This window comes from Aspergillus neoniger (assembly GCF_003184625.1).
Source record: "Aspergillus neoniger CBS 115656 unplaced genomic scaffold BO87scaffold_4, whole genome shotgun sequence".
Taxonomy (NCBI): domain Eukaryota; kingdom Fungi; phylum Ascomycota; class Eurotiomycetes; order Eurotiales; family Aspergillaceae; genus Aspergillus; species Aspergillus neoniger.
The window spans coordinates 276,413-288,579 of NW_020291132.1; the positions used below are offsets into that span (position 1 = coordinate 276,413).

The 12,167-nt window shown below is 47.9% G+C and overlaps 3 protein-coding genes across 3 annotated transcripts; 2 read left to right on the forward strand and 1 right to left on the reverse strand.

Annotated features, from left to right (window-relative positions):
* Positions 1 to 4,510: 4,510 nt before the first annotated feature.
* On the forward strand, positions 4,511 to 7,179 carry BO87DRAFT_422148 (uncharacterized protein; the record flags this gene model as incomplete). The annotated part of the gene is made up of 3 exons (XM_025627102.1): positions 4,511 to 4,915; positions 4,978 to 6,114; positions 6,196 to 7,179. 3 exons carry the CDS (start codon positions 4,511 to 4,513, stop codon positions 7,177 to 7,179), a joined length of 2,526 nt encoding a protein of 841 aa, XP_025483595.1.
* A 154-nt stretch (positions 7,180 to 7,333) lies between these two features.
* pfa4 (putative palmitoyltransferase with autoacylation activity Pfa4) lies at positions 7,334 to 8,955 on the reverse strand. Its single transcript, XM_025620141.1, has 5 exons — positions 8,577 to 8,955; positions 8,354 to 8,525; positions 8,001 to 8,300; positions 7,864 to 7,942; positions 7,334 to 7,807 (listed from the first exon to the last, which is right to left on the reverse strand). The coding sequence occupies exons 1-5, from the start codon at positions 8,909 to 8,911 to the stop codon at positions 7,428 to 7,430; spliced, it is 1,266 nt and encodes a 421-aa protein (XP_025483596.1). The 5' UTR covers positions 8,912 to 8,955; the 3' UTR covers positions 7,334 to 7,427.
* A 155-nt stretch (positions 8,956 to 9,110) lies between these two features.
* BO87DRAFT_455693 (putative DNA mismatch repair protein) lies at positions 9,111 to 11,856 on the forward strand (the record flags this gene model as incomplete). The annotated part of the gene is made up of 3 exons (XM_025628678.1): positions 9,111 to 9,633; positions 9,680 to 10,044; positions 10,091 to 11,856. The coding sequence occupies exons 1-3, from the start codon at positions 9,227 to 9,229 to the stop codon at positions 11,854 to 11,856; spliced, it is 2,538 nt and encodes an 845-aa protein (XP_025483597.1). The 5' UTR covers positions 9,111 to 9,226.
* Between the last annotated feature and the right edge of the window lie 311 nt (positions 11,857 to 12,167).

Consider the following 12,167-nt stretch of genomic DNA (forward strand, 5'->3'; position numbering starts at 1 on the left):
ATGCAAATTTACTTTGGCAGACATCGCCATTACCAGGGATCAGGACAGGCTTTAGTAGCCTGACGGTCCACGGAGTTTGGGGTATCTAATTCGTATCATCGCACTAGATACAAGCAACAGCGGCTCAATAGTACGTCACCAGCTCATGAGGTCGACATGCTGATTTGCGTAGTAGTGTTTCACCTCGTTATAACGTACATATAATCGAGATGCAAACGGCTCTATTTCTCTGTCGACTCTATCGACAACCAAATGACTCTCTGAACCGGCATATTCGCAGCATACCAATGGATGTCACGGGGATTACACAGAATCAAAAGCAATGTTACGCAGAGATCAAGTTTCGAAGATCTTTCCCCGAACAGAGGAAGATAGGACCTGGGTTGCGTAACCAACAGAATCATGGGAAGTGTATGGCACAAGGAACGCTTTACTAGACGGATTCAGAAGCACACTATTTGCGTACTTACGTTGCTCCTTGGTGTAGCATGCGCAGCTGTACGTGTCATATACTACAACTCTAGGCATTTCATGAAAGAGCTCGAGCCGTAAAGAGGTCTGCAGCCGGCCGGCTGGTCGGGTTTCTACATTCTTTCTCGGATATACTATTGAGAATGAGCCCCCGCATTTCCACTTGGCACTTGCTTTGCAGAAATTCCTGCCCTATTCCCATCAAAATACCTGGCGCACTAGCCCATTCGATTGACCATACACTTGACAAACAATAGACCAGGCCGATGCACCTGTTTCCGGTTCGGGTAAGAGCACCTATTACCCTACCTACTGACCGAGAGGAAGTAGGATCGTCAGTTCCGCTGAGGGATTTCAGAAAGGCCCAGAGAGTTTCGTAGCGTTGGGGTCACGAAGAAGTACCATAAGCTCTACCATTTTCAGTGGATTGATGTTCTTGACGTGCCATCCTCTGCCGGCGGGGTTGTAGCCCGTAGAATGCATCTCCCGAGGGGCTATATAAAAACCATGTGACTGGCTTGTACCGGTGCAGGGATTGCTACGTTACAGAAGAGCGGTCTTGGTAAAGTTGACCAAGGCCAGGATTTCCCTGGTGTGCGGTTTATGCCTTACTTGATGGCTCATATCCAAAAGTTTTAGCGCGTGGGATGAGAATCATCTAAGGTGTTACTTTAAAGTGTCATACCGATAGAGATAAGTGCCCAGCATCCATAAAGAAATGACAGAGACCGGTAGATAATGGAGCTGCTGAAGAATCCTTCAAAATTAATTGTTGGGGTTGGCTCAGGAGTGAGTTCCTACCGCGGCTTATCGAAGAGGAAGATTTCAAAGAGAAGACGTTGCTAATCCATGTTCGGAACTTTGCATTGCATGATCAAGGTGCTCAAGTTGTACAAGCAGAATTACGGTTCTTGTAGTTTCCAAATCCGGCGAGAATACTATGCTTTCATGTTCTATCAAGAAGGCCATAGTAGTTGGAAGCCGCGATCAACTGCTTCATTGCCAGTATAGTCGGTGAAGCCACCTGCAAATTCAACATGGGGAACCTATAATTTACAGCCAGATACTTAGAATATCCGAAAAAGTATGCGAGACCAGTGACATGGAAGATTTCATAGTAAATTGTGCAAGGTATTCATGTAATCTGAATATTTTGCCCAGGGCACAGAGCACAACTGTTGCTCTGGAAGGGATTTTGTAGGTAGCTTACGTCATGTCAAAAATAATGTACACTACCCATATCCTAATTTGAGCAAGTACAGGTAGTTTGAATGTGTATATAGGTGGGGATCAGCGCTTCTTAAGTCGTTTTGACTCTCTGCTCCTTGCCCAACGCTGCAGCCGAACATTTATATCATGCAAAATGCTACATGTATATACTGCGACACGGTATATACTGTGTGATGGGAAATAGTATGACAGTCTAGTGAGGAAATTGAGGCCAAGATGTCATATTGCCGTTCAGACATGCAGGCCTTTTCCTAACTCTCACTCACAACGGTGCTTTCTATGGTGAGTTGTGGAACACCTACAAAGAAAGGGGGTATTTCTTATGAAGGGAAGGAGGCATGTACCCGAAAATTATTGGCTGAGCCAGCAGGTTTATAGATACTTGTATGAGATAAAGGGGCTGGGCCGCTTTTCTGATGAACCATTGGTGGCTGTTTGAATGGCCATGTAGATACCCTATTGTATATTCTGGTGCTGCGGTGGGTGGCAAGCGAATTATGTCCAGAAGAGGAATGAGCTAGGCATAAGTATTGCGGAGGCGTATGTGACGACAGGGGATAATGGTTGGCCCATGCTGAAGGCGCTGGTGGGTTTGCTGGCTGCACTGGCATCAGAGCAGCTGGTTGCAGCCTATGCCATTCGTTTTGAATTGAAATGATCAGACTTGGTGCTATTGAGCCATGTCTACTTGCCATTTGCCTTGCTCTTTTTTTTTTTAGAAGGAGACCATCAGTAATGAGACATAAGTATGCATGATAGAACGATGTTACTACATTTGACTTATCCCCTGAGTATATCTTGTCTGCGGCATTGATGTTCGCTGATTACTAAAGTTGCGAAGAGAAGATCCTACGAGGGATCGCTGGTGGGAGGTGACTGCCTCGGCAGCAATGTGCTACCACAGTCAAGAATTTTATCTAGACAGGGTTTTGATGCAGTGAAATATGCACTGCGTTGGAAAAAGGAAATACAAGATAATCTGATTGCGGTAGATGTTTCTGATGTTTACCTCCATTGTGAGACAGAGCATGGTATCTGACAGCAGCTGCGCACACAGCCCTAATATTGAACAGCCTTGGTGGAATGAGAGAAAGGAAAGGCAAACAAACAAAAAAGGAAAAAAAAATGGTATGAAATTGAGAGACCTCTCGCGGCTTACAGCTTGTGATACTCTGTGTGACTTCTCTTCGGAATGCTCAACGAGAATAATCAAGCATTACAAATAGCCTTATAAACTGGAATGTGGAGGTATTTTCAGAGAGTCGGGCTCCCATGTATCAAAATCCTGGTGTCGAACTGTGGGCCGTTTACTTAGTCGAGTATGCATAAACTACAATTTCCGCACAAAATAAATAAGTTAGAATTTCTGGATGTCATTTTCGTGGCTTATTCTCCGGGCTAGTTAAACTACCCGCCAATTCTTCCATCGAATTTCTGCTGTTGACCTTCTGCATTCCGCGGTAACGCAACAGGAGAATTTTGACGGCACAGACGGCCTTCCAACATGATTGTTGCCTCTCTAGAATATATGCTGACTACTAACCCATGGATGAATACGCGTAATGAGCCTTTGGCATGCAATACGAGCAGTAGTCATGACGTATGAACTTTTCAGTGTTGTGCTTGTGCTTATATTCATGCCAGAACATGCTGACAGCTGCAGAAAACCTGTATTCCAGCGTTCGACCGAGTTTTATACGTGGTTGTGAAACAAAATTGTACTCGATGCAAGAATGCAACTGGAGGACTGAACAAGGAAGGGCACTATGAAGATATTCACGGCGCTATCCATATATACCTCCAACAATACGGAGTAGCTCACCCAGCATAAGAAATTGACTAAACGTTCAGAATCCAAATATAGAAGTAGCTCAGATATTACGTCAATATATGCATGCAATGTAAGCTAATGTCAAGATAGCTGAGCTACATAACAATTGATTCCCCGCTTGCGCTGTGGATGCTGGCTAAGCTGCGGGGAAGCCCAAGGAGCCCCCTAAGGATTGATGTAATCCCAGTGTATGCAGCTGCGCTGGGGCAAGTGAGCCCTGCCCTTACATCAGGGCTTGAGCCTGCAGGCCGCCTATGTTCGAGGTACACAGAACACAAATTGCAATGGTTGGCTTATTGGATCATCAATGGTCTCTTATTTGCTCTTCGGCCCCAAAACTATTTATTACCATCCTGGGGACCTACGTATTGCAGGTTGGCAGCTCGTATTTCGTCACGCATAGTTGATCGACCTGCCTGGGAGCTTCTGTTCTCGAAATTCATAGTCAATCATGCTGGACTTGCTGTTGGGTGGTGGCCACTACTAGCCACGGGATGTATATGGAAGCCCTCCAAATGCAGCGTATGCTACAAACCTAATGAAAGCAATGACCTGAAAGCAGCATGGAGCTGTCGTGTAAGTAATCAATAATAGTCATGATAGTAATAGCACATCAATGAAATAAAGGCTCCGCACTCCTTGAAACTGATGTAGGTGGTGCTTCTGTGACAGTAAAGAATTCTAAGGCTTATGCGTCGCTGCCTCCGACAGGCTACTGTCTTTTCATGACGTCTGTTTCGCCTGCAAACCCCGCATACTACTTGAGACCAGCTAGCCAAAAGTGGCAAGAATGTATATCTTTCCTGCGTCTATCACGGCCCCGTTGAGCCTGCAAATATAGTCACGATTTCGGGAGAGTTGGCTGTATAAATAGTTCCTCTCTCATCCATCCGAGTTGAAATATCACATATCAATTTGGCATCTAGCCCAATCCTCATAGAACAAGCTTAGAAAGCCCTGGGTCAACTACCTGCAATCATGACCGGAATCATGAACTATCTCCGTCGGTCTCGAGCGACGGACTCGGGTATCGAGATGTCCGCTACTATCACAGCAAGTTCTTCATCGCCTAGTTGGGGTGTGATAGAACTTAAAGATTTACGCGACAAGGACAACAATCATGTGGACTTTACCAAGGATGATTACCTTGGTATTGCATTGCTATCACCCGTCAAGGTCGAGGATACAGAGGTCAATGTTTCCACTGATCCCTGGTACGATTTCACATGTGAGGTTAGCAATTTCTCGAGCGGTAACGATGTCGAAGTCCTTGTGAAGATCACATTCAAGCCTAATTGGGATGGGGAAGCCGACAAGTTCCAAGTCAAAGATGTCCAGCTGGAAATGGCTGGCGATCCGCAAGATGAGCACTACAAGGACTCGGTGCGTCTGTGGAAGAATTCTCTGCCCGATGAAACCGGTACCGTCCCAATCGTGTGCGACAGTCGACCGGATGGATTCCCTACTCCAACCAGACGGTGGTTCTCACAAACGATGATGGGATTATCATGAAAGAGGTGCCATTCGGTCAAAAGACTGAGGTCACCTTGAACCGGGGCAACTACGGAGTTGCTGCTACAGAAGTTTTCACAGACGATGAAACCACTGTTGCCACCGCAAAGGCTCAGCCAGGCCAAGTGGAGGTCAAACAGGGGACTACAAGCTCAGATGTCAACGTTACGTACGATGTTCATCATTACAGCGCGACAGACGTTGTAATTGACAATATAGCCGGGCTCGAGGGAGAGGAAGTGCATGTCAAGTTCAGCAGCGAAGACAGTCTGCTCCATGATTTTTGGAGTTCTGTTCCACAGACCACAAAGCTACGTCGAGTACTCCCATCGGATGGCAACGCAACTATTGGCGTTGATTCAATCATCGTGAATAATGTTCAATATGAATTCACTCCGAAGCAGGTTGATTTATCAAGCAATGAATCTGTCTTGTTTACGGCTGGCGATGTGACTCAGCATCAGATAGAAGTCTCGGATGCCATCAAGCTACCCATCCAGCTGAAAAAGTCGGGCTCAACAACCGCAGGAACAATGGTGGTGCACCTCATTCAGAAAGACACCCGCCTTATCTACAAGGAAAAGGTGGACATGGACGAAGAGAACCCCCAGTTCCAGGTGTTGGTGGCCCCGGGAGATTACAAAGTGCAGGCAAATCGGTTCATCGAGAATGGAATCTTGTATAAATTTACATTTGACCCCAGTATCACCGTCAACGAAAATGGTAACACTGAACTGGAATTGCAGGTGGATCTCGTCGTCAACCTCAATGTCCGTGGCTTCCCCAACTTTTTGAGTTTCGGTGCTTGCACCCGGGACCTCAGCGAACCTACGAAATCGGATGACACTGACAACGACTTAACAGACTTTGTGCAAGCTGGTGCATCGTCAATATTCAAATATGCTGGCCAGGGTGGCGACGGCGACCCCGAAGTTGATCTAACAGAGAGTCTAGAAAGCACACCAAGAGTGATTGCCCTTGCGAGCGATATCGAAAAAGCCATCGGAAGTGATCATACTGTTCTGCCGGTGTTGATATCATATACCTGCAACTTTTCTGGTGGGAACGATGTCCTGACAGACACCACCAGACACCGACATAGCATTGGAAATTTCATTCAGTCGCTATAACTCACCATGAAGAGTGACCAGGCGCCACGCTCTCTACGCGCTGCGTACATCCTCAACCCTGATTTCATTGGCGAGTGCCAGAAGCGTGGCTACGAAGCGGACTCAGAAGTACCGTTCCTCAATGCTCTGAAAGAAGCTCTTGAATACCGGGGTGAAGCAGATAAGGTCGAGCTTATCCCTAGCAACATTGACAATACCCTTCGTGGATATGTACGTGCACTACACTGGCTGGTTCGGACTCTGACGAAGGATCCCGACACCGGTAAGCCTGCCGTTTCGCTCGGGTGGCAGGTGAATCTCTGGGCAGGAGAAGCCGCCGGTGCAGTGTGGATTTACACGGACGAAAACCAGGCATCGGACAAGGCGAAGAAAACAGCCGACTACTTGGATGAACTCGGGGTATGGCCCAAACAAGCTTCCCAGCAGGCGGATGAAGATGAGCTAGCTCCTCTCGACTTTCTGGCCGTTGACCGCTGGGAACGCGATGATTACAGAAATGATAGCTACCCTAAGTTCTTCTGCTTTGCTCCGCGCGAATGGAGCAGGTATTTTGATTTCTGTGAAACGCTTGGCGCAGAATTGCATGCCCCGATCATGCCTTGGCAGGTGTCAGCAGCTCGCACGCCAACCTTCAAAGATGACGTTTCGAACAATTTCTCGACAGCACAGCACTGGGGTACCGGGGGCAGCTGCATTTTGGGCGATCCAGGTATTGGATCCGAGTACTACCGCATTCACAAGAAGATCTTGTCGCTGGGATTGGATGAGGTGCAATTTCACGTTAAAATCGTGGAAGAGTTATGGAAGCGCTCTCAGCCATTTGATATCAGTGTTCCAGGTTACCAAGGCCTCCATTTGCGGGGAATCTTCGCTGTCCTGCTAGGTGGAGGTGACACAACCGGCATCGTGAGTAGTCTTCCTCAGGCTGGTGAGAAGCAGGATGCTTGGGTGCGGGAAAGACTCGGAGAATATATCAAGGACCCAATTTATTTCCAAACCGATTGAGGAGGGAGCGTGTAATTGAACGCTACAAGTGAATTCAGGACATCGTTGTCTGCCGTTATTGCGATTTTCGGGTTTCTAATGTGGCACTAGCCACCTGTACTTGGGTTTAGGTGGAACTTGCAAGCTGTGTTCAGGATGGAACAGAATGACTACGATTTAAATGCTGAGGGCTAGTGCTAATGATTATAGCGTTTTAGCATTTAATTTTATGTACGCAATCATGTTTCTGACCGAGAATGGAAGAATTTTTATTGTCGTTGTGCTTTTTGTTGCATCAGAATGGCGAGTGGGATGTCTTCCTCGTCGTAGAATTCGACGTCCTCTTCGACCCCAAAGTCACGTAGCCGTTCGCCCTCAGAATTCTTCCACCCTTCCTCGCCATCTTCGGGCTCGGTACTATAACCTGGTGAAGATTCCCGAGAAGAGCCGCTCTGATTTATTTCTTCCTGTGCCCGATCATGGAAGCGCTTACGACGTCTGATTTCCTGGCTAGCTCTCGGCGCCCCACTGGGGCTATCATCCGTCCTCCCGTAAATTGCTGGAGTCTGGGGCTCGACATCATCCATGACTGTTCTGGCTGTAACCGGGATTCTGTCTGGGTCGGGAGGTGGCCAGGTAACATTAGGATCTATTTTGGGGTCAGTCCGTCATTAATATCGGTGCCATATAGCAAGTTTCACTAACCTTCAAAGTCGTTCACTTCGAACTCTAATCCTGTCCGACGGTCAGGAGTTCTGGCCAGCGGCCAAAACCAGCTCAGAACCTAAATAGCAGATTAGCTTGCAGCGGAGAAAAACGATTATGGATAAAAATCGACCAACATTTGCAGTTCCGCCCATCCCAGCCTTGATGTTGGACCAGATTCCGATATCGTACGGAAACTCTTGCTTTTTGATTCGGATCCTTACGCCACCTGGTCCGGTCAAATACCCACCGAAGTGACGGGACCGACGAACCAGCGTTTGATGTCGTTCAATTTCCCATTCTTCGATGGTTGTCGTATTAATGCTCATAGACCAGATGGTCCGACCGAGAAGGATCATGAGAAAGAAGACCGTGAAGCTGTTCACTACAAGGAGAACGAATAAATGGCCCATCTGCAGCGCACTAGGGCCTAAATACTAAGAAATTTCTGCATCAGCTTGCGTCGTCTCGTCTAGAGTAATCATCTTACGCTCGGACGATTCCGGGAAGCCCAAATTATTGACGCTCTTTCATAGAGAAGGGTTTCGAGATAAGACATTCCTATTACGGCGTAAAACAGAAAACGCACGAAGTGAGGGAACGTGAAGTGCGAGACACAGTTCGAGGTCCATGGGCAATGATGGTCCATCTTTGGAATGCATCTGTAGCTGGCATCAGTATAAAGCCCTAGCTATTGATTTGATATAACTAACCTTTGGCACGTTCGACAATGGTGGGCTCTTGGCGGCTTGTATGCCTCACATTTACGGCACCATCGTTGACGACCACTAGCACGGTCGGCTTCAAGTTGCTTACTGTCTAATGGCTTCCAATCTTTGGGAATGCGACCAGGATCTACAGTGCAAGTTCGATAATAACATATCCAGATGCACAGGGCAAAGATGTTAAGGCGCCATAGCTCGGTGTCCCTGAGCGGAGCTGGCTCGAAGTACACAAAGAAATACTGCGAGCTGTACGCGAGAAAGCTAATTAAGATGCAAACTGATGGAATCGCTAGTTGCGACAACTGGAATAAAGAGCTAGCCATGCTGGTTGCACATCACATCTCCGAGTCCAACCACTGGCAGCACGCGATGAATGATGGAGTGGCAGACAAGACAGAATGTTGTCGATGTTGACAAGCCACGTGGTGTGGCTGACTCAGCACACGTGATCAATCTCTATGTTGTGCGTGGAAATACTTCTTCATTCATTCTTCATCTCCATTGATCATCCAGGACAGTCTATTGCATCGTATACTTCATCTAAATTCTGCTATATAATATATATTCTAAAACTATCCATCGCTCATCTTGCTCAAAGCCACCCAAATGACTGACCAATTACCTGTGTTCCGTTAAGGATGCCAATCGCCGCGCTGTCCCCTGCAGCGGTGCGGGCAATTGGCTCCGCGTCTGTTATTTCCGATCCCTGCTCCATTGTCAAAGAGCTCCTGGACAACGCCTTGGATGCCACAGCTACTTCAGTCTCCATTGAGATCTCACAGAATACACTTGACGTAGTACAAGTGAAAGACAATGGCCACGGTATCCCCGCTAGTGACCACTCTTTTGTCTGCAAACGCACCTTCACCAGCAAGATTCAATCCGTCGAGGATCTTAGAACTATCGGTGGGAAATCTCTAGGTTTCAGAGGCGAAGCACTTGCTAGCGCAGCGGAGGTATCCAGTGGCGTGGCTATCACCACTAGAGTACCGCATGAGCCGGTTGGTTCTTCTATCAAATATGGTAGAAATGGAGAGCTTCTAAGGTGATTACCACCGCCGATTGAGAAAGTCCAAAGCTGACCTACGTAGTACCCAGCGAGCGTCACATCCAGTAGGTACCAGTGTCCGCATAACGGACTTGTTCAAACACATCCCTGTCCGGAGACAAACTACGATAAAGAACGCTGCCAAGACACTCGTGAGGATCAAGAAGCTCGTACAAGCATACGCTATTGCCCAGCCCTCCAAGCGTTTGTCTTTGAGGGTCCTCAGAGCAAAGACAGAGACGAACAACTGGATATATGCCCCAGGCAACAACACTAGCCTCGTAGATGCAGTATTAAAGGTTGTGGGCACCGAAGTTTCCTCTAGTTGTCTTGTCAAGGCCTGGCCACCTGAGAACGACAGCGACAGGTCTTTTCGAATAGTCGCGCTTCTTCCAAGGCCAATGTCCGGTATGTAGCTGTTCTGTGAGTACTTGAGTGTGACTGACAGAGTCAGACCTTACCAAGGTAAACGGGTCAGGTCAGTATATCAGTATCGATGGCAGGCCTTTATCGACCTCCCGAGGGGTCGCGCAAAATATTGCCAAATTATTCAAGTCTTATATACGCTCGCTTGCTTCCAGTCAGGAGCCATCTCCAAGCATTACCGATCCACTTCTGTGCCTTCAGCTCCAGTGCACTAATGCAAGCTACGACGTCAACATTGAGCCCGCCAAAGATGATGTCCTTCTCGAAGACCGAGAGAAGCTTCTCTCCTTGGTGGAGGAGCTTTTGTGTGATGTGTACGGTATAGAAGCAAAACCAGCCGAGAGATCAAGGAATGTCAACAAGGAAAAGGAACCTGCTCCTTATAGAAACTCGTTTGACATCCTTCTTGCCAGCAAAAGTCCGGATGACTCACGGGCAAGCAGTTATGCCTCCTCAACACCACGGACTCCGGCTGTAGAGGGACAACATAGTGCACACACAGAGAATCGTCTGGAGCTGAGGAGTGCGAGCAGCAACCCCTGGTCAATACCTAAAGAAAGCATGCCGATGCCGACTCGCGACATCTCCTCATCGCGCAGTCATACGGATAAGACAGGAAGGTGTGGAATCGTGCGAGATCCGACTGAAAGCCGAGGAAACTTACGAGAGAGACTGCAGACGAGCTCTCCAGGGTTCATCTTACCGAGTCCCTCTGCCAGCTCGACGACTGCTCCTGGCTATGTGACTGAGGCTCAGTCTTCGCCATCTAGTCCAGGCACACCTCAAACTCCTCTTCCCAGGACAAGGCAAGCCTCAATGGACCATGGCACGCATCCTGAAAACGGAGCCCTTGATAGCTGGTTGAGGAAGACTCCAGTCCCTTTGTCTCAACCAAACATTGGCGAGGTACCTGTAGACGATGGAGACGAGCGCTCGTTGCAGCAGTTGGCGCAAGAGCGATTTGGCTCACCAGAAAGGTCACCAAGTGGCTCAGCATCGATAGAGAATGGCGTTGCTACCGCTCAGAACCAATGTCCCGAGACCCAGGCTAGCCCTGCCGAAGCAGACGCGGAGCCTGAAGAAACTGGTTCTCCCTTGCTTGGAAGTACCACAGACCCCAAAATTAGAGAAGATCACGCGCCTGCCCCTGAGAAGTCTTCCGCTACTCTACGCCAGCTTCTTTCAGGAAATAACCACCAGGAGCTGGACCGTGCACTTGACTTTGAGAACCGCAAGAGGGAAGCTATCCTTAGGCATCGAGAACAACTTAGAAGTCGGCGAAACCAGACCACAACGAGTTCACCCCACATGAGTCGGTATCTAGCTGCCAAGGCTGCACTTCATAGTCAACCCGACGCTGACCGAGAAGACGAGCCGACCGTGAAGCCCGTGCTGAGTCCACATGACCCACGGTCGCGTTTAATGCGTCACAGGGCGCAAGATCAGTATGAAGATGGCATATCAAGGATTAGAAGGATCAACACAGACAAGTTGCCATTGGAAAATATTCCAGATGAAAATGAACTATATAGTCTGGGTCTGACCCAGCAGGCCGACATTCCGCTCATATCGACCACATACGACCATATAACCAAGACGGATCTGTATACTGGATGTGGAGATCAATTTGTCGCCTTTGACCATTCACATAAAGATACAGAGAGAGTGTTTGATATCTGGAGATATCGACTTACCAGTTTGATGCAGGGCAATTACCAGACTAAAGAACGGTCGGGAATACCGGATGTGCATTTCAACTTCTCTCGTTTAGCGCAGCGCGGGCAATCCAAGTGATAGCATTCTTTATTTATCTTATCTTATCTTATCTTATCTTATCGGCGCCAGCTAGCGATTCGGCTGTTCGAGTGACCAGCTTGCATGAAATTTCCCTACCTAGACACAATATGTTAATATACAAGGTAGCAAACATTAATTCTGAACTAATGTATCCATCCGCAATATGAACACGACCTGAACCTCGGCAGGTCTGATCAGGGTCCAGTCTGGCCCTGGCAGGGCGGCTCCACCAGCCCGCAAAGCAGTGAACGTCATCGTCATGACGCCGTTACATAAGACTGACATCAACTGACACCCCCCTTCTATAA